Raw genomic sequence first — 22,162 nt, forward strand, 5'->3', positions numbered from 1 at the left:
CTGCAAACAAAGCCCATGCAATAGTTTAGCAATATTGCAAGTTCTGCTACTGTATGAACCTTTAATAATTAATAATGATTACAAGACCAATATACTGAGGCATTCTTCCCAAATTATGTGTTCTCATATTAACATAATGCAGTCATTTATCAGAGAGAGAGAAAAGGAAGAAATACCTTAATTTCATATCTTCTAGGACAAACAATTACAAACTGCAGAAGGACTGTGTGAGTAAGGACTGAGACTGGCTAAATTATTAATAAGTGTCCTGAGCTGTTCCTGTATTTTTCTTGCTCTTGTGCTGAGGTCCCTCTGCTGCTGAAGCTGGACAGGTTTTCAAAAGTGTGCTGATGCCACCCACACTGAAAAACTGCAGTTACTACTAACAAGCCATAGTAGACAATGGTGAGGAACAGCATTACTGCTTGGCCCTTTGCCCAGCCATGACAAATGCACTGGGTGGCCTGTGAGAGCTCCTGGACTCTACATGTGAGGGGAAAGCTGGAGGCAGAACAGAAAGCCTGACTGCCACACCTGCATGGGAGAGAGGTAAATGCAGATATGTAGAGAGTTTCCTTTCTGAAAGGAAATAGGAATCTGGTCAGTGACCTTGGGAGTCTCATCATTATCCTCTCACATTAGCTCATCTTTGCTCAGCCTTCTGTTACTCTAGTATTGGCTTTGACACCTTGGGTTTGTTCACATCTGGGATCTCCAAGAAGATTAAAGAAAAATAAAGGGATGAAGCAGAGATGTGAAAGGACATTAGTGTTTCAGAGGAAATGAGAAGTACAGAAATAATATAAACTGAGTAATCCAGGCCCACATTACAGACTGACCTGGCTGGCCAACATGTCTACTAGTAAACATGGAGATGTCAGATTTTGTTTCTCAGGACAGAAGACTTGTCCTCTTGGCTGAACATGGGAACCTTGCCCTGGAAAGGTAAAAAGCTTGGGGCTACTGTGGTATATAAGCTCCCAGAATCACATTGTGGTCAACAAACCAAATCTGATCCTTGAATGTGAAAACTCAGTAAAGTCAGGTAGGAATAGATGGGTGTTACAGCCGATATATACGGCTTGGTATCCGTCTTTTGCCAGTGCCGGAATAATGAGTTATGTGTCGCAGTACCAAGAGCAGTATCAAAACTGGATGGCAGCAAAAGCTGATGCTAAAATGACTGGTAAAATGAATAATGCTAATGCATAATTGGATGAAGTTCAGATATTTTAGAATTATAAAATCATAAGTGGCATGACATAGTAAGACACCAAACTCTTCGCCGATTTAATATAAAAGTCAGAATTAAGGGACAACTTGAATACAGCTTGTGAGTACACAGTAACAAAATCTGGAAGACTGGCCACCAGTTCAGCAAAGGTTTAACAAGATCCAGCAACTGGAATTTGGAGCTAGGCATATACAGATCAGCTTTAGTCATGCTTTGTGGAGGTTTTTAGATCACTGGCAATTTTAAGTGAAAAATAATTTCTTCTTTAATAAAATGCTGTGAAGCCATAGGCCTGTATTGCAGTGGGCTGTGTTTCACACCAGGTCCAGTACTCTTACTGCACAGCTTTCTCTGGGTTTCTGGAGCTGAATTCCTGCCCCCTTGAGACAATCCAAGGATTCTGGAACCTGAGTGTCTTGTAGTTTAATTGATGACATTGGTATTACCATTATACTTTTCTCATCCTTTTGATGTTTTCCCAGAAAATCCACTGTCACAATATCTAACTTCCATTTTAAAATGTTAGTGGGATTTTACTGAATCTATTTTGAGGGGTTGGTTGACTAGGGAGGAACAAAGCAGTTCTAGTTCCAACTAAGTATGAAGTTTTTACTCCAAATTGGGCCGGAACACTGATCTCTTGGGGAAGCTTGAACAAGTTCTGTTAACTTCCCATTGCTCCTTTCAGAGTCTTCTGCTTGTCTAAATGGTTGCCTTTGAACCTAGCAGCCAAAGAAAAAAAAAAAAAAACCTGCTTGATAAATCTTGTTTTCCAAGTTCTGCAGGGATTCTATATGTCTGAGTAACAGTGAGTCTGGGAATAACACCATTGAACTAGTCTGTTCTCTTTTTCTGCAGTGCCTACACTGAGCCCTACAAGGTGTGCTCAGTCTCTGTGACACCAATGGAAGTTGTCACATCAGATGAGGAACAAAACAGTTCAGAAGATGATGAGAGCAGCCTTGGTGATCCCAGTCTCACCAACAAGGTAAAAAAATCCCTAAAAAATTGGTTAATGCATGAAACCTGGAAAGGGAAAAGCAATTTGCAGAAGATCCTGGATTCTTAGCTCTCTGCTTTTCGTCTGGTGCTCATTTAGAAATGGCCATCAGTCTCTACTCCCCCGGCACTAGGAATAATTTACCTCTACAGCACATGGCAAAGGCAAAGAATGTAGTCTGAAGATGGACAGTGGAGCCAACATAAAGAGCAAGAAAGGCTTGAGTTGGATGTCAGGAATCAAGTCTCACTCCAAAGCATTTTAGTTGCCATCTTGAGAATTTAAAATTACATTGAGTCAAAAAAGACAGATGGAGAAGACCTGCACTGCGCACTAACAGGGACCAGTAAGCAGAGTCTCAAAGGTCTCAAAACAAGCAGGGCAGCTACTGACTCAAAAGCAGCAGTACATAAGAATGTCTTTGCTGCTCCTTACACATTTTCACTAGTTTCCAGACTCCAGGAATCATTCTGTTTTGCAAACCTTTAACATATTAAAATATGCACTTGTGCAAAAACACAAAACTGAAATGTTCTGGAGTTAGGAGCTGCAGATTTGTGTGCCTTGAGGAAGCACCTACTTCAGATGCCTTTCAAGGGACAACTCTTGATTTATATAATTACGCAGATCCTCCAGGACAGCTGCAATCTAGCTCTTCAAGGATGGGATCTGGAAGACAGATATGGACTGCTTTCCTTTCACTCTCACTGATTCACAGAGCTAACCTGAAAAAGTGAATTGCTCTTGCAATGCCCCAGTTTACTTACCGCTGGCACTACTATAAACTGCTGCATAGTGCATAACAATTACAAAAGGGGCATTATGAAGTCACTGAGATACCGAAGCTTATAAAACTGCTATGAGCCTCTGATTGTGAGAGTAGCGCTCTTGTCTGAGTACAATCAAGCTACAATACAGCTACACTGAGCTGTCTCTGAAGTACAAAGCACACATAGTAAAACACATGACGAGATATAATTTGTCCATGTTAGCATGGCAAATTAGTGGCACACACAGTGATGGAGCTTCTGCTTCTATGTTTTCACGAATTGCCCTGCTTTGAAATGCAGAGGGTACTCCAAAGAGTACTCCAGAGAAGTGACTTGCACAATCCTTCTGGTTTAGAAAACTGCTGTGATCTACTTGTGCTGCTCTTAGGCCAAACAACTCCATCCTAGCCCCATGGAGGCAGCTTTGCCCCCAGCCCCACAATTTTTTTAAGCTGGATCTCTTTTGTTCAGTTTCTTAAGGAGACCAGTCTGGTTCTGATCAAGGTCATACAAACAGCTGGGTCAGCACAACTGAGAGCAGGAAATATGTTTAGAGGGGAATCACTGGCACTGTCACCAAAGTGCCATCAATCTTTATGATTAATATGTCTTAGGCAAAATTCAGGGACTTCAGTGTCACATGGCCTGTCCAGAGCAAGTCTGAGGGTGTCTCTATGTATTGTCTGTCTTGGTTTTATTTAATTGCTGTTTGTTTAACCAGGAAATTAACTCTGAGATACACAACAGTGTCTGTATACAGATTTCTGGGAGCAGGGGATATAGTGGGTGGAGGTCCCTCAACTATTCACTCTCTGAAACAAAGTCCAAGTGATTATTATAAGACTGCAAAGCTGCCAGCATTTTAGAAATCTTTACTCCCTGCAGCCAGTCATGTTCCTAGTCCTGTGGTATAGCTCTGTCCCAGCTCCCTCTTCAGACGCTGCCCTCTGGGCCTTGCTCCAAGCCTTTGCTTAGCAAATTGAGGCCATGGCAGCCATGTAGGGGCCCTTGACTTTTTGCTTCACTGAGTCTTCTTACCAGCATACTTGGTCTGGCAAGCAATGTTGCAAAGACTTGATACTGCACTCAGTTCCCCTGAGTCCACTTTAGGTCACTGAGGACTGCATTTCTTTGCAACTACTAGACCAGCTGCTTACTTTGTTACTGCTGAAAAAGTCAAACTTTTCCCAGTACATTCCCTTCAGTACATATTTCTATGCTTTGGCCATCTCTTACCATAAGGATGAATCATGAATTAGGAGCAAAATGCTATTAGCCACTTGCATCTCAGAGCCATACAATTTGCTTCTTTCACAGTTATCTGTGTCTTCCAAGATGCCTACCAGTTAAACGGATGCCTCCAAGATTTCAAATAATGTTGTCTGGTGAAGTACTGTACTGAATATCTGGAGATATTTATGGCCATTTAGTTTAGACACTTTTTTTAGTACGCAATAAAGCTCTTTGCCCTATTTGCTTCCACAGGTCTCACTGACAGCAGTAAGAACAGTTTGGAATATTACCATTTTGATAAAGAACTTCCCTTTCCAAGTGGTATATCCTCAACAGCTATGAGACTAGCCTGTTCAAAGTTAGGCACTTTCTGCTTCTTTGACAAATTTTGGACCCGTAAAAATCCACAGAACATTTCACTCCTCCTTCAATAACAAGACATTTTTCAAACTTGCCATCTGTATTAGGAACTATTATATTGTACTGTATTACTAGTATTTGAACTGGGGAAAATGGCCTGGAAAGTCCAGGATGCCAGACACCGAACAACAAAGAATCAAAATCTGGTCACTATTTTTACTATAGAAATATGTCAGCTTGAAGTGCTCTCTAACACTGCTTTACTTCGTGGAACAAGAAATCTCTTAATTGCCTCTGACTTCTGTTGACAGAAAGAAGGCCAGTCCAGAGCTTACCTCATTGCCCAGGAACTAATGTCTTCAGAAAAAGTGTGAGTTTGTTTTTACAGTCTACCTGTTGCGCTTCTAAAATTAAAGCTATGCAGTTCACCCTTCAGTATTCATTTGATGGCAGTTAATAAAAGTTTGTCTCTCTCCTCAGATATGTGGAAATGCTCCAGTTGTTACGTATGGTAAGTAAATAATTTTAATCACTGAAACCTAGATACCCTTTTATTTAGCTGCAATTTAAAAGACATAAAAACCCAGAAGGGATTTAAGTGAATTTGAGGAGAAATGGCTCACTGTGAACCATTCAAAATCTATTATTTGTCATCTAGAGGGAAAAGCGCTGGCCAAGAATTGGGGCTTCTTGAGACTGCTGCAAGATACATAACAAGCCTAGTGCAGAGAAGGAAATGGTGATAAACAGGGGTGGACACTCTCCTGTCAGAGTGAGACAGATGGGAATAAAGCTATGAAGCATGGGGATTTGGTTTCAAGGGACTCACGCTGCTTGCATTTATGCTTCTTCTTTTCTAATAATGCAGTATTGGTAATAGCCAGCGTGTTCTGGGTATCCACCACTGTGCCACAGTGTTTTGGTTTAAGACAATTCAAGTGGTGGATACTCTAAAATGAGTTGCCTCCCCATTGATTTAACAAATCCCTTTCTACCAATAAGGAAAAGGGAACAGGAGTAGATATAAGTGGGAAAATAGCAGTCTATTAAAAACAGCAACAGGCAAAAAATAACAGTAATCTTCACTAGTTACAAAGTTGCTGAGCTCTCACGGACTCCCGGAAACAGACTCCAAAGGGCAGAGTAACCCCTCTCCCAAAGACAGCGCCCTCCGCAGCCCAGAGCATGTCAGAGACAAAGGGAATATGTCAGGCAAACCCCCAAGACGGCGCCCTCCGCAGACAACTGCATGTGGGGAGACAAAGATGGCAACAGCCCTCCCCCTCTCATCTCTCCAGCTGCAGCAGCTCCATTGACAAAGGTGGTGGCACCCTCAGGCATCTGGAGCTTGGGAACTCTGAATCTGCAGTGCCAGCCTCTCTGCCTGTCCCTAGGCTGGCAGCTCCAACCAGCATCAGCACTGCAGCCTCAGGCCACTGGTGCTGTGCTGCTCTCTTGGGTCCCTGGTCTGATGGGAGCTAGGAAGAAAACAGACTCTCAAGCACACAAAGAACTGGTTGGCTCAACCCCAACCAGTGCCGCCCTTGCACTGCAGGCAGATGTTGCAGAATTCACTCTGAAAGCTTTTGATTTTGAAATGCAGCCTCTCAGGTTGCTACTGTTGCTGCCCAGAAGTAGCTCCCTCCTTACGCCAGAGGGAAACAAAAACAAACTGAAGCCTCTACCTGCGCTGCCTTAGCTATATTGCCTTGCAAGAACAGAAGGAAAAAGAGCAAGAGCCAAGGGAGCTCTGCTTGGGCACCCTTACCTTGAAAAAGATGGGCACCCTCTGGTTCTGCTTTTGGCTGTGCCATGGGGTGGGTCTCAATGAGAGTAACAATTTTGGTCTCAGATAGGTATGGAATACTAAAACACTTTGGGTTAGCCAAGACACACAGCTAATTACCATGGGGGAAATACAGATTCTGGTGTCAGAAACGTGTGAAAGAACACCCAGAAATAATCACTTTTAGTGCCTGATAGAGAATTCTTGCATGGCATAAACTGACTGGTAGCTTTGTCCTGGAATATTCTGTGTCCCTTTAACAGATCTTCCTCTGCTTCCCTGGAGACTGGTACACAGCCTAGGTAGCCTTGCTGTCAGTAGCTGAAAGGTAGTAAGGAATAATAGCCACCACACAAAGCATACTGCTGCTATTTCCACTACTGCTTGAAAATAAATTTTCTGAGAAGGGAAAAAGTAACCCCAGGTTGTCCTTGGAGGACACCTCAAATACTAGCAGTGGAACAGGAACTCTGATTGGGACAAAAATAATGAGGTTAGAATTCAAAGGATACTAAGTGTAGCAATGTCACTGAATTGGGAGGAGCTGTCAATTCCGTCAAGGGCAGAAAAGGCCTTGCAGACAGGCCACAACAAATTAGATAGATAGGCCATCATCAACCATATGAAGTTTGACAAGGACAAGTGCCAGATTCTGTGCCTGGGACAAGACAACCTTGGCTGTATATATAGGCTGGGGAACAAGAGGCTGGAGAGCAGCACTTTGGAAAAGGACCTGGAGGTCCTGCTCAGTGGTCAGTTGGATCTGTGTTAGCTGTGCCCTGGCAGCCAGGAGGGCCAGCTGTGTCCGGGGGAGCATTAGGCACAGCATGACCATCAGAGGATTGTCCTCTGCTCTGCACTGGTATGATCTCACCTCATGTCCTGGAGGCAGTTTTGGGCACCACATTATAAAAAAAGATACTAAGCTATTAGGGAGTGTCCGAAGGAGGCCCTATGAGGATGGGGACATGTTAGGAGGGGAATCTTTATGAGGAGTAGCTGAAGACACTTTGTTTGTTCAGCCTGGAGAAGGAGAGACTGAAGTCAGACCTCATTGAGATCTTCAACAACCTCTTGAGGGGAAGGTCCAATCTCTTCACTCTCATGACTCAAGAGAACGGCTGGACCAGAATGAGCAGAGGTTTAGGTTGGGTACTAGAAAAAGAGTTTTCATCCAAAAGATGGTTGAGTACTGAAACAGGCTCCACAGGGAAGTGGTCACAGCACCAAGTCTGTCTGAGTCTAAAAAGCCTTTGGACAATGCTCTCGGCTGCAGTGTGGAATTCTTGGAGTGCTCTATAAGGGGCCAGGAGATGAACTTGACAATCCTGATTGGTCCCTTGCAACTCAACATATTCTGTGATTCTATGATATTGCTGCCTGCTCATTGTGCCTCTCAAGCAATCTACCAAAGCAGCAGAACCAGACACTTTAAGGGACTTAGATGCTTAGCTAATTAATTTGCTAGTACTTTGATAAACTGGTAATTATTTGCCTAGCCATTTTCCTCTTCTGTCCTAGCTATCCTCTGATTTCTGCACCACCAAACACATTATTTGACACCAGTGAGACAAAGCACTGGTGTTATCTGCTGTTCCCTGGGGAAGTCAGGGTGCTTTCTTCACCTGTGGGATACAGGGCTTCCGACCATTGAGAACACTCAAGGAACTCCTTAATGAAATTAATTATTTCCTAAAGTGTCACCAAGAAAAAGAAAAGGAAACGGCTCTGCCAGCTTCAGAGAAGAGAAATATCTATACAGGAAATTACCTTGCACAGAAAGTATTGGTCACTCTGCACCTTTGTTAAAATATTCTTCATCTATTTAGTTTTCCATTTCCAAATACATTTGTGCTTTGGTACATTATAAACAGCATGTAAAACCAGACCTATAAAAGCACACGTACAGTGGAGGGAAAGCATTTAGTTGAGGTGTCTAGGAGAGGGCTCTCATTCACATTACATCCTGGCATTTTCCATCCACCTCTGGGAGATAAAAGTGGCTTACTAATGCCAGAAAACTTTTCAATATATATCCAAACCTGAAATGCACTTCAGTGCCTTTATCTGCAGTATAAATGGCTGCACGCCCTGATGGCTGCTATAGCATCATGTTACTGCCAGGCTGCCTTGCCTGTGCTATTACTGGGTCAGGAAAGAAATGCTTCAGGACTTTCCCCATCCTTTCCATTTTCTGCTCCCTCTGGTAAATCCCTGTGTAGTAAAATTTATTTCCCTGCCTGCCCATCCCAGTAGAGTAAAGGGACCTTATGAATATTTAGCATGTTCTGATTATATCCCCAGTTATGAAAGAAATTAAGGGAAAGAGAAAAAAAGAGAAGTTAATGTGTCAAATGAATGTAAGAAATGGGCCTAAAGTAAACCCTTGAATGAATGCACTGGTGGGCAAAGTTAAGCCACTTACAGGTTGTGAAATGTCAGAATAACTGTAACCATGCACTGTGACATTCCCTGTCCCACTTCCCTGGTTTAGAAATTTAATAAAATCTTACCAGTTTTAGAACTGGAAGGAGGCATCAAACAGATGAGTAGTCACCAACCATACAAAGTTTAAGAAGGGCAAAATCACAATTTTGATTAATTATTTCCTTATACAGTGGAAAAGTTCTTATGTATCTTGACCTGTACACTCCTTTAGGGAACAGGAGGCATTTCTTCAGCAGAGCCAGCAAGCAAGTTTCTCAGATAAGATTTAATTGTTTGTATGAGTTGGCTTTCTAACTAGTAAAGATGTGTGAATGGAACCTGTGCCAGAAAATGAGGGAGAAGAGAGAAACAGGCAGCCTGTTTTCACACTTGTCTGGCTAGTTCAGGCACTCTTGATTTAGAAGAAGACAAAATTCTTTATGGGAACAGGCTCAGAGGGTATGTTTCTGAGTTTCATTGATTGCCTGTCACTCTGGCATACCCTGTCTCTACTGGTATAGGCTGACGTCTGTATGATACTTACCTACTGCGGTGGCATTCAGAAATAATCTACAGGTTTCTCCATCGCAGACACATTCAATCTAGAAAACTGCCACTTCTTCCATCCCAATTAATGTTGGATCTTTATATTCACCTGTTTCCCAGTGTATTGTTCAGACTATCTCGAGAAACTATTACCAATATTACAACGTGCAAGTCCCTTAGAATGTAGGGGTCATGTTGGTTATTGCCTAACCAAAGCAATATTTTCAATACTGCCATGACACTAAAAGTTACAGTAATCTAATTACTCCTTTTTCCATATTTGAATAGTTTTAAGAATAGTCACATCAGCAAAAAAATCATGTTTTCCTCTGCATTTGCTGTTGACACAAGTTTCACTGGCAGATTTCGGAAGCAACCAAGAGTGTCCACAGTCACTGAATTGCTCTCAAGGCACAACACACCACTCATGGCCAGTCAGGACCTTCCTTGACAACATTCCTCAACCCAGGCATGCATTTCTGTTTCCCATCACCAACTTTCTCAAGAAAGCAGTTTCTAAATGCTGTGCATTAAGTCTCATCTTCTCATGTAAACCCACATATTGGTAAGAAAGGCAAAGAACTAAACCACACCCTAGCTGCTTTCAGAAAGGAAAAGAAAGGCTTTTCTTCAGCCTGCAGCAAGAGCAATTTCCCTTCTCATTTCCAAGCTTGGCTAGTGCTGCTGTTCATTCAGCATAACAGATTCTGTTTGGCCTTTCAGTGGAGACTTTAATAAACTGACTGATTGCCAAAATGATGGCATTTCCATACACCCACTCTGTTATTGAACTGAAAGACTGGAAACATTGTGTTAGCTCACAAACTTGGTATCCGTTGGTGTGGTAGTAGTGATAATAATCTAAAAGGTTAGCTCTTACTTGCCCTGCTCAAAAGTAATGCAGTTCTGAAGCAGTGAGTTCAGGACTCACTCTGGTCTGAGCAGGTGGAACTGGCAGGGCCTTCTAGTCCAAGTTCATGACCTCTCGGTACTCAGAGTTTTTCCAAAGTCAATTTGTCTTTGAATTTCCTTCAGGATCATTGAATCTTCAAAGTTTATCATTATGTCTCCTATTATGCTTCCCTAGCAGTGCAGGATGCACTTGATATCCTTTTCTTAGTACTTGCTTCTGAACAAAATGCTGCAGGTGCCTTTCTCAGCCTAAAATTTCACACATCACCAAGATAATTTGCTTCCCTTCAGCTGGTCTGTTTCAAATAGTTTTACAAGATGTCACAAATGAAACCTAGTGTCACTCAGATTGCTTCAGGATCCCAGTCTATATGGGACCAAGCTTTTGCTTGATAGTGTATCATGGTCACGTTAATTTTGCCTTTCATTTTTGATAGTGGACCATGTTCATGTTTATTTTGCCTTTGGCTTTTGCACATAAAATCTTTGTGCGTGCATAAACCCCTTTGAAGTTATTACTTCCCTCCAAGATATTTACTGAATTAAGGACAGCTCTGCACTGAAAAGACATCAGCCCCAACATCTCCTTTGAAAAAGAAAATTGATCCTGTTTCCTGGTTTGCATTTTCCTCATAACAATGGACCACAATTGATAGAAAAAAAAGAGACCCAGATTTAAGCTTCCCAAGCATTTGGAGATATAGCTATGAATACGCTAAGGATCGATATGTGCAGGTTCTCCAGCCTTCAGTGCAGTTTGGAATTCAGCCCTGCACTGAACATCCCAGTGTTCATGACTGCAAAATAAATCTTAGGACACAAAAAAAGAACAAAATAATCTTAGTGCTCAAGCCTCTAACTTAAGATTAAACCTCGTTGATTAAACTCTACTTTCAGAATTCTTGTGCATGGCACAGTCTCAAGAACAAAAAATAACTGCCTAATTTAGGAATCACTGCTACATGTTAGACATAACAAAACCAGAATTACATATTTCTAATTATTTACACTTCCAGTGAATGATTTGCTGAGTCTTTTTTACAACTGTGAATTTCTTGGATGAGGTTGAAAGTTCTGCTGGACCAATCAAGTCATTACTTCCCTAATAAAATGTTTCAGTGAATGCAATGTGCTGGCTAAACAAAAAGCTAGCTCGCTGTTAGGCCCTCTGAAGCTCTTATAACAGCCTAAGAACAGACTTTTACAAAAAAATAGCCTGCTCTCACTTGCGCTAAGCTGATGTTTTTATTATTCATTCATTTATTTATTCATTGTTGTGTTCATCAGCAGTGGGAAAATAACTATGTATTGGCTGGGGAGCTTCCACAGTGGGAATGTCAAGCCGAAATTGCTTTCAGATAAATCTGTCTATCTCTTAAAAGCAGAAGGAAGCCACACCAGCACATCTGGATCAGGACAATACCCTGGTAAAAAGCTGCACTCATACAGTATTCTCAGTGCATACTGTACAGTCGGCTGGTTCTGAAATTCATTTGCAGTGTTTTGGATGAATGTGTCTATTTGGCTGCATATGAGTGTGTGCTAAGGTCAGGGTTCCTGACCTAGATTGTACCCTGTATGGCAGGATAAGAGACTAATTGTGGCTGCTGTGATAGCATTTTCTGCTGTTCATCTGGCATTGATTCTGCTGAGTCCAGTAGTGAGAAATGTGAGATCACCGCTCTATACAGATCAGGGGTCATTCAGTCTGCTACAGGAGATTTGCCACTTCTTAATTCAGGAGTGTCACTGTCATCATTTGGAGAGGGACTGCTGACTGTGATGCAGATACCTCCAAGAACCTCCACGAGTCAGACTTGGTTCATAGGATACTGTACAGCACCTCATGTTTGCAGTTGGCTTTAATATGGAGGTGTCTTTTTCCCCTTTGAACTCTTCCCTCAGGTATAATGCCTAGATGTCCAAAGGAGCTATGGATTCTGCAATATGCAGAATCTATTAAATCCACCTTCATTCTAGAAGTGAAAGTGGTCGTAAAATCCTGCACCATTTTGTGCAATACATAATTCAAGCTGCAACAAGATTTCCTGTTGTCCTCCCTAGCTGCCTTACCAGTGTCAAATATGGATGGCTTTCCATTAGTATCAGTCCATTAAAATATCAGCTTGACTAGGGAAGCAATTACAATTCTAGATATACATGTAAAATTATTTTGTAGGCACATGTGTTGATGTATGTATGTATTTTACTGAAAAGCATAAAAGTCTGGATGCCAGGTGGGTGTTGTGGTGTGAACAAGGTAAAAACACACTGTGCGCAGACATGATTTCTGTAGCTGAAGTGCCAGTATCCCCACATGAAAACAAAGGCAGGAAAATAGTGAAGATCTTCCACTAGTGCATCTGCTCTGTACACTCACACCCTTTTTTTTTTCCCAGTATTATTCCCTAATAGAAGTTCACACATCTGTTTTGAAACTTATGGAAATATCGCAGGTGAATTTATTCACCCATCAGACCATTCCCTTTTCTTTAATACAGACTAGAGATCTGTGCAGAAAAGCTGATTCAGCCATGACAGTAGTAGAGGTCAGACCTCTGCTTTGTGTAAATTTACATCATTTTTCTCTGGCAGGTGACTGCAAGAACTTTCAATATTAGCATCTTGAAAGCATTGCACCGTGTCCTTTTAAGATTTCTTTACCTTGCTAACAACAATATGAAGCTAATTCAAAATCTGGGAAGCAGTTCAGCTCTAGTCTGCTTTGTAGAACTTTTGTTCCTCCCAATGAGACAATGCAATAAAGAGCAAGTTGAGACTTTGTTTTCAAGACCTAGAATCAAGGTCACCCATAATCCTTAGACTGCAGGCATTCAGAGCTTTTCTAATTCAGCCACAATCTAGAAATCTGTTCCTTCTAGTATAATGTGCACTTTTTGTTCACAGAAATGCTGTTTGTTTCAGTTATTTCTCTTGGACTAATAAAGAATGGCTTTGCTCTACAATCATCATTTTCTACTAGAACATCACAGTTTCTAGCTTAAATGCAGGCCTGATGCTAGAAACACTATGCTGCAAGCCAGTAAGAAGGAACCTCAATCTGCAGAGGAACTGCTTATCAAACCATAGGACTAAAAATTACTATTGGCAAATACAATATTAATGGTAGCATACCATCAGGATCCATCCCCATACTGGCCACCAATTTTTGGTGTCAGTGCTCGGCACCAGTTGACGGTGGATGGAAACTGACTGTCACTGTTAGTTTGTCATCTTACTGTAAAACTTTCATACCGTCTCTCTGTGAGTTCTCACGGGCAGCTCCTCGCAATGCTGACTCCTCTTCTCTTTCTTCTGCACAGGTAGTTGACTTCTTCCTGTCCCTATCACAACCACCTAACACTTTCTGTCCCTAGCAGCACATACTAGCCCTCGGTATCCCTAACACAACCACCTAACCCTTACTCCTCACAGCAGCACAGCCAACTGACTTCAACTCTCTTCTTGACCAGCTAACCCACTCTTTTGTGACACCCATCCTTATTGGCCCATCCTTATTGGACACAGCTGTGACCTATTAAAGGCAAGGCTGTTCCAACTCTTTGGTAATTAGTACATCTGCATCTGTTTGTTTCTGCATCTGTTCACAAAAGCCTGGAAGCTAAACCTAGAATTAACTCTTGTCCCATTAACTACACCTCTTTCCCTTTTATTAGAATATCACATTTCATACAGATGTTGAATCCTGTACAGAACTTTATTGATAAGTGCTCTCCCAAAAACCTCTGGTTGCTGGTATTGCTGACTTCTTTGAAAGAGTACCGAGAAACAACTGCCTGCTACAAAATTATCAAGGTTGCTGATCCTAGGTAAATTGGGCTACCTTTCTGTACAGCTGCAACTCCTCAGGGACAAGATTGCCTTCAGCACTATCTTTATTCTCTCACAATCCATCCTCCCACAGTGTACTCCCTTCTCATTCTGTTCTCCTGCCATTGTAGTCAATATGCAAGGACTAGGATTTTCATTATGACTAGATTAGAATTGTCTATGCTAGTGCTTTAGAAGATGAAAAAAAGGAAACCCAAGCAAATCTAGCAGCTGATCAGCATTTCTTGGACAATTCTAAAAGGTCTTCTTTCAAACAGAGCTATCTGTTTAGCTACACCTGTAAGTCAAAATCCCAACTTTTTCTTCTTTTGTGTACTCAGCTTTTTAATAGTCATAGCTGCTTTCAACCCATTGCAGATGGCAGAACCATTAGCTTTTTACAGTAAAGGTAGAAAATAACTTCAGTCCTATCATTTTCTGACTACCTCTACTAGACTGGTTGTAGTAGTCCCCATTGGGATTCATTCATCCCCATTGGATAAACTGATCTAATTTGGCCTGTTCTGTTATATACATAAAAAAAATAAACAGACATTCTGAATCCAGAATGAATTACTGCACTCCAAGTTATTTTCAAGTAGAAGTTGAAGTAAAAGAGTCACCCAGCATAGCATATACTTATATGTATGTATATATGTACAGAGAGATATTTTCTTTTCTCCAGGGTAAACTACCTGCCTGATAAGTCATTTAGCTGACAGGGGATTGGTTTTCCTTCCTTTCATTAGAGTCCTGCTCTCGTTCAAGGTTAACTGTTCTCATTTAACTAATTTAGCTAATAAAGGCTAACTAGCAGCAGGGCCGAACCACAGAAATGATAACAGCGTGTATGGGATGTATCCGTCTTGCAAAATGTCTGTTTACATGTATATAGGATTGCTACAGTTGAAATTTGCAGGTGGACTCCAAAGCACATTCACCCCCATTGTTGGAGAGAAACTATAGACAAACCCACTGTTTCTGCATCTGTTCACAAAAGCCTGGAAGCTAAACCTAGAATTAACTCTTGTCCCATTAACTACACCTCTTTCCCTTTTATTAGAATATCACATTTCATACAGATGTTGAATCCTGTACAGAACTTTATTGATAAGTGCTCTCCCAAAAACCTCTGGTTGCTGGTATTGCTGACTTCTTTGAAAGAGTACCGAGAAACAACTGCCTGCTACAAAATTATCAAGGTTGCTGATCCTAGGTAAATTGGGCTACCTTTCTGTAGCCTTGAGCCACGTACCTATTTTTTTTTCACCCAAAACCTCACACCCTGTTTCCTGCTATTGTCAACCAGCACTCCCAGCATCAGTAAAGCATCTCATATCCCAGCATTCTGTGGGGAGGCTCATCACCTCAAAGAGGGAGTCAGATTCTCTTCCAAGAGCTAATTGTATGCCAGTTAGGCAGAGCTCTGCATAAACCATAAAATTTTGTTGAAACCCTGAATTCCTCCTGGTCTCATACTCTTATAACAAACTTCAGGTTACAGTCCCTGTTTACAGTAGAGAAAAGAATTCTTCAGAGGCATCTCTGGAGGGAAAAGACATAACTTGTGTGTATTAGTGATGTTCACAAACAAAAGAAGGAAAAAACTCCAAACCAACAACCTTTGTGACTGTAGGGTTTGATCCTCTTCATTTCACTTCATTATTTGTAGGGTTTATATCAGGGATGTTAAGGATTTGGCTATTTGATGGCTATAAAGCACTTATTTATGGATGCTCAAAATGTAATGAAAAGGTTTCTGTTTCAGAAATGTATTTTTATAGCTGAGTTGCTAACCTTCTGTGTCACCTAGGCAGCTTGGGTTGTGCTTTCCCATGCACATGCAGGTACAGGCATAAGACTGGTGTGAAATCTATAGGCTTATCGAACCCTGGATTAGATTGAGCTTTGTAGCTATCACACCAGATCCCTGAACTGAACAACTTCTGTTCATGAAGCTGTTTTAAGAAAGTTTTGATCTGTCAGAGAATTATATGGACTCAGTGTTTAGTACCTCCTGTACTTAGACATCGGGCTTTTGTGAGAGACTTGGAGATCTTCAGGTGCCATGACTAATTACAGTTACTGAGACTAGAAAAGCACTTTGCATTTGATTAATAGCCTCACAGAAACTCAGCATTTTCAACACTGACATAATTATTTTTAATGGACATTTATAGTGATTACTGTTATGCTCCAGGGTTTTTGTTAATCATTAGAAAGCTGGTTATCCAGGCAACTGGAATTAATTATTTGTCTGAGAATTCATTATAATCAAGGGGACAGACAATTAATAACTAATTAAATCTACTGAGACACTGTGGGAAAAGAGTGTTAGTCCTGTTGCTTGTTGTGGTGGAAAGTGGACAGATACAGAGCTGTTTGATGTTAATTTGGAAAAGATGACATCTCTGTAATGTAATAGATTACTTAAGCACATCACTATTGAACTACAAACTATTCACTTGTCTAGGCACAATAAGCTGAGAGAACCCTTTAGATTCTTTCCTTTTCCCTGGTCTGGATTAATTATGATGACTGAGGGCTTTGAAAGGTTGCAGATTCCTTTGAGTTAGTTAAAGCATCCAGAAGAGAGGTGGATTGGTTTAGTTGCTTGAAAGACTTCTGGATTATACACTGGCTGAAACGTGAACTTAGATAGGCTAACTCACATCAGAAAAAAATTGGAAATTTAATAGCACAACATTGGGATTATTTATGGTACTGGGGCAGGACATGTTGCAGAAACTAGACCCAGATAATTAGGAAATATAGTAGTAGTTTTTCAGAAATCTTTATTATATTGTTTTATTCAGGATGTAGTTAATCAAAAAGAAAACTGTCATCATGATCTTTTTTTTACCTTGTTCTAGTGGCTTTTCAGAAAACAAATGTTTCAGCTGTTATAGTTGCTAAAACCCCCAACATTTTCTATCTGTGACTCTTGGCTATTATCCATTAGATAATCCAGTCATCCCAGTTCATAGAGAGCCAGTGTGGACATTGCAGTTGACAGTAACAACAGACATGCCAAGAATAAATCTGAGGAAGCTAAAACCTGATCTTGCCTGGAGTCAGTTCCTATCTGTGAGAGAGGAATTTTGAAGTTGAGTTCTTTGTTGTTTGACTAGACTGATTGTTCTGTTGAGTTCTAGTTCTCTGACTAGACTCTCCTGTTCTGTAAGAGCAGAACCTTTCAGCAGGATCACAGTCATACCAATCAGATCTCACCATGCTGAAATCAATACATCAACCTTGATTTAATCAGTCCAAAGTGGGCAATCCAATGTAAAGTACAGATGCACAGTGAAGCATACTCTGATGAGTTGCTCATACCTGGACATTTGCAAGTTTTATGGAAGTCTGTTCTTTTTAGACTCCTCCTTAATAACTCTATCTACTTAAAAAAAAAATTAAATAGACAGAAGCCAGAGTCATAAGAAATGCCATGATAAATTCCAGTATGGGCCAGGGAAGTTAATAAGATTGTCCCTAAAAGTTCAGGCAACAGAATTTCATTTCTTGGCAACTCAGACCTGGGAAAGTATTTTGTTATGCCCTCTGAAATAGGTGCCCTATTATGTACTAGAGGGGGCTATATTTTAAAATAGAGGAAATTGCCCCTATGCCTACATAATTTATAAACCATTTCATGACTAAAACCATTTCTAAGATGAGGAAGAAATAACTCAGGTTTCGTACGGAAAGTTGTTTGTTCCATACCTTAAATTTTAAGTTCAGAAGTGTAGCTAGTGCAATTTCTAGCACAAGACATGTAGTTGTTCATGTTTTTCATGTCAAGATGTTGGATCCAATGATGTGAGAATCTCACCCTTCATTTTTAAAAATTACATTTTGGGTTAAGAAACACTGTAAAAAATGAAAAAAATCACACCCACAAAAGCAGGGGGAAAGGCAAGGTAAATAAAAAGATACCAAATCATTATATACATAAGGGTCTTATGGCTTGATCTGGTGAACTGTTCCATTTTAGGTTGATAGCATTGTGGAATTCAGCTGAAACAGTGTATGAACTAATGGATGAAAGAAAACATATTCTATGATCTCCTTGCTGTACTAAACACCATTGCTGTTGATAGCATATCTTTTAATTCTTAGAAAGCATAGTTTAGGAACCAAGAAATTGTAATAATAATTTCAGAAAATATATTTAAAGTCTGTTTGCCTCATTTCAATGCTGTTCACAGGATTTCTATGAAGGTATCTTGAAAGTCCTTGGAGATGATGATGAAAATGAACAAGAGGAAGTTAAACTCAAGCAAGGTTTAAGTGAACTCCCTGAAATTTATGACTTACACCAAGACATCCTGGAAGAACTGGAAGAGAGAGTCCTTAAATGGCAAGTACAGAATGGCATTACATACCCTCCGCAGCAGGTTGGTGAATTCATTTGTGTTCCCTTGACCATCCCAGCAGAAATGAAAAGAGTAGAATCTGAACTACTTTGGCAGATTTTGCATACAGACAGGAAGGAAGTAAATATAGAGGCTGTCAGGCTAAGAAATCAAATACTGAAATATGTGTGCAGTGAATAGCCTGTGACTTTGAAATGGCCCCATCAGTCAGTGTGAGAACAGCCAGCTTCATAGGCATTATCCCCTGCCACTTCTCAGTCATCACCAAGTGGCTTCACACCCATGGCCTGAAGGTCACAGACTCATGCTGTGGAAAGCAGGAACAGCTTGCATCAGAATGGATCCTAAGTATCATCTGCTTACAGAAATCTACATAGCAGCTGTGTAGGTCTCAGTTAAGGGACAGCCCCTTGCTCCCAGCACCAAGGCAGGGATCCACTACCCTAGGCTTCCAAGCCAAACGGACTCCGGCAGCCTTTTAATGGGACTCCATCAAACATCCTTACAGGGAAAAGTAAGGTGAGAGAATAAGACCATGAATAGGACATGAGAGAATAAGACTATGAATAGGACAGACAATGCTCCAAAATTCGTTCAGCTGAGGAGACCCCTGACTTAAGCCAGGCTGACAAGTTCTATTGAATGATGGACCATGAAGCCCCACAACTCCAACTTGCCAAATTCCAGGAGGCATTGTTCACTGAGAGTGGATGATCCTATTTCTGCACAGACACTGAGCAATTAAGGAAGTCAGTTAAACGAGTAGAATTTTTCAGTAACAATCCTAATGTAGGGCACAGGTCTCCTTGCAGCCCTGCTCTTCCCAATCAAAGCATACAACAAGGAAAGGAGAGGCTAAAGGGAACTGTGTTTTGGTTTGTGCCCATCAAGGGACTGTTGAGAGAAAGACTTAAAAAGTATCACCGATGATTTATCATTTATACATTTAGAATAGTGTTTCTGGAATCTAAAATGTCTAAAGAAGCCAGAACCTACTCTAACAGCATGCTGCCAGTTCCCTAAGACAAAAGGAACGCAACCATAAATACCCTAAGAGCTCTGTCCAGAACTACTGTGTGGCACTGGTGATAAAAGAGGACTGTATTGCAAATGCTGCCAGCACAACAGATATACATACATGCTATACGCCTGCACTCAAATAGGTTTCCCAGGTCATTACCACACTTGAAGCTTCCAGTAAGCTCTTCCCTGTGATTGCACTCCCCCAGATGCTCTGTTGCTCTGGACATCCTCAGGAACTCACGTTCCTCTTTTAAGTATGATTCCTCTTTTGTGAACTCAGATTTTGTTCTGCTCTCTCCTTATACATGCTTTATAAATATTTCAACGCTGTGCACCTGAATACTGAGACAGATGACAGTGAGGCAGTGCTGAGAATCAGGCAGTGAAGGAGAGCTGAAGATCTGATATTACAACAAATGTTATATTCTCCCTCACAAACAGTGCTCAAAGCACTGCAGCAATTGGAAGGTCTATTTACAGGAGCAGTGTAGTTGCTACAGAGCAGGAGCCATGTCCTGAAAGGAGCCTCACGTGCTGCTATCGCTGAGGCACAGCCAAAGGACCAGCCCCCATGGTGCCCATGCTACAGCAGCCTGTAGTGTTGTCAGTCTGTCCTGAAGCACGCCGTTCCTGCTGTTCAGCCTAGTGCACAGTGTATAAAGCCACTGTGGGCCTAATACAATAAGCAAGAAGTATGGGTCTACTTCTTTACTTTTAATTATTTATTTGTTTATTTGCTGCTTCTTTTCTTTCTGTGGACTTAGGGCTGAACACCAGAAAGTTGCTGATATTTTTCTCTCCAGAAAATCAAGGCTGAATCACCACACAGCATACATTATGCAATTTGACAGGAATTTGGCTTTGCTAGATGAAATGTGCCTTAAATATTCCCAACTGGCTACCATGATTCAGGAGTTTGAGGTAAGGCTAACATGGATTTTTATGTGCACTAATGCATGGCTTTGCCATGGGGATTACTCAAGGATTTATTTTTTTCTGGAACTTCACCAATGTTCACACATAGGGTGGAATGGAAGAATAGTCTTTTTTCACAGCCCTGGTGCTAAAACTGAAGTGAGAAGTTCACTTTTGCATGCTGTGTTTGTTTCTGTCTCTCTTGCCCACACACTCCCGTGTGTGTATACAGAATTTGTGTTGGTGAATCTACAGATCTGTGAGTATATTTTGCTGAAACCTATTGGCATGGTTTCTCAGTCACTTATTAACTTACCAAGCTCTTTGAGGATGAGTTAGAGTTAATAACTAGGATTAAAACTAAGATGACAATTTGCTGCTGAGCTCGCATTCCCCTTGACGTCTGTGTTTCCTCCCTTTCGCTGAGGACAGCAGAGCTCCAGTAACAGCCCTTACAGTGTGAAACACCAGCTTCTGAAAGTGGTACACCGTGTCTTCCAGTATCGTGTGATGCTCACAGGTCAGTAAAATCACTCTCAAAAGAATCCAATAGAAACACTGCCCTGATGTTCTGTGCCTCCACTGTGCTACATATTGATGCTGTAACAGCTAAAATAGGGCTAAAGCGGTACAGGATTTCCTGAGAACTTCAATATGCTTTGTTCAGGATTCAGGAAGTCTCAGGCAGCCTGGGAAGAGGCAGGCACTTCTACAGGACAGCCATGTTGAAAGGCCATAAAAAAGCATAGTCAGGTGCTTTTAGCCATTCCTTCTTGGCTTTTTCCTTCTGTGAATTAGGAGAGGCAGAGTTCAGCCTGACTAGCAACAAATAGGTATGATTTTTTATTTTATTATGTCGAGTGTAGTTATCAGAGACAGTGGAAGACAGGTGACCTCATCAAGGAGACACTGAACTTCATCCTCTGTGACAGTGGCAAGTGCCATATTCTTATCAACAGTTGTGCCCAGTACCGCACTGTAAGTTCTATGCACAGTACACCAAAAGCTAGTGATTAGTCAAAAAAACAGTCCAATTTTACTGCATTATAGCAGGCAGAGATATACATTTACATTTTACAGTACACTTACAAATTTTACATTTATAGTTATTCCTTCCCTTTACATTCAGGACCATATGTATAACTACTACCTGAGTCTCTCCAAGGAGGTTTAAGTTCCTTCTCTGCAAGCCACCCCAAATCTAGTAAGTCTGAGCCTGTGAGGAGAGTAGGCTTTCTGAAGCAGAATGTGGCCCCTAGAAGGAATTGCAAAGTTTAGAACTGGCTAGGGAAGGAAATAGTGAAATGTAACAATGAAACTCAGTGTTGTCATGTAATTTAGTCAGAACAAAAAAGAGCAAGGATGCATAGACATAAAGATGGAGAAATATTTTGGAAGTATGCATATGTGTGGGTGGACAAGGACACAAGAGTAGTTATGCATGGGACAGTAAAAAGGAAGCCATAAATCCTGCCCATACAGCCGATGAAGGGCACAGCATACTGGAAGGGGTTTCTATAAAAGCAGCAGAACAAAGTGACCATATGAAAATTTTATTAACAGCACAGATTACTGGCAATTTAATCTTGCTCCAGACACTTTGATCAAGGATGCAACTCATTGTTCACAGCTGGGTTTGTTTCTTCAGTACAAACAATACAAATGAACACTGGATTCCAATAGTAGGACCTACTTTCTGTCAGAGTTTCTTCCCTCTCTTGGTGTGTCTACATTAAGGGCAACTTCCTA

The 22,162-nt window shown here is 41.1% G+C and overlaps 2 protein-coding genes across 8 annotated transcripts in view; one reads left to right on the forward strand and one right to left on the reverse strand.

The window, feature by feature from the left end:
- The window catches only part of LOC116808883 (uncharacterized), a 116,705-nt gene that overhangs the window by 57,563 nt on the left and 36,980 nt on the right, over nt 1-22,162 (reverse strand). The window lies entirely within an intron of this gene.
- Nucleotides 1-22,162, forward strand: part of FGD5 (FYVE, RhoGEF and PH domain containing 5) — an 80,077-nt gene that overhangs the window by 26,445 nt on the left and 31,470 nt on the right. For both annotated transcript variants that reach the window (XM_030282774.3, XM_072934890.1), the window contains exons 3-8: nt 2,093-2,222; nt 4,909-4,967; nt 5,078-5,108; nt 18,308-18,459; nt 20,263-20,419; nt 20,846-20,933. In XM_030282774.3, the coding sequence (XP_030138634.2) occupies nt 2,093-2,222; nt 4,909-4,967; nt 5,078-5,108; nt 18,308-18,459; nt 20,263-20,419; nt 20,846-20,933 (617 nt within the window). The remainder of the gene's footprint in view (nt 1-2,092; nt 2,223-4,908; nt 4,968-5,077; nt 5,109-18,307; nt 18,460-20,262; nt 20,420-20,845; nt 20,934-22,162) is intronic.

This window comes from Taeniopygia guttata, chromosome 12, assembly GCF_048771995.1.
Source record: "Taeniopygia guttata chromosome 12, bTaeGut7.mat, whole genome shotgun sequence".
In the NCBI taxonomy this organism is placed as follows: Eukaryota; Metazoa; Chordata; class Aves; order Passeriformes; family Estrildidae; genus Taeniopygia; species Taeniopygia guttata.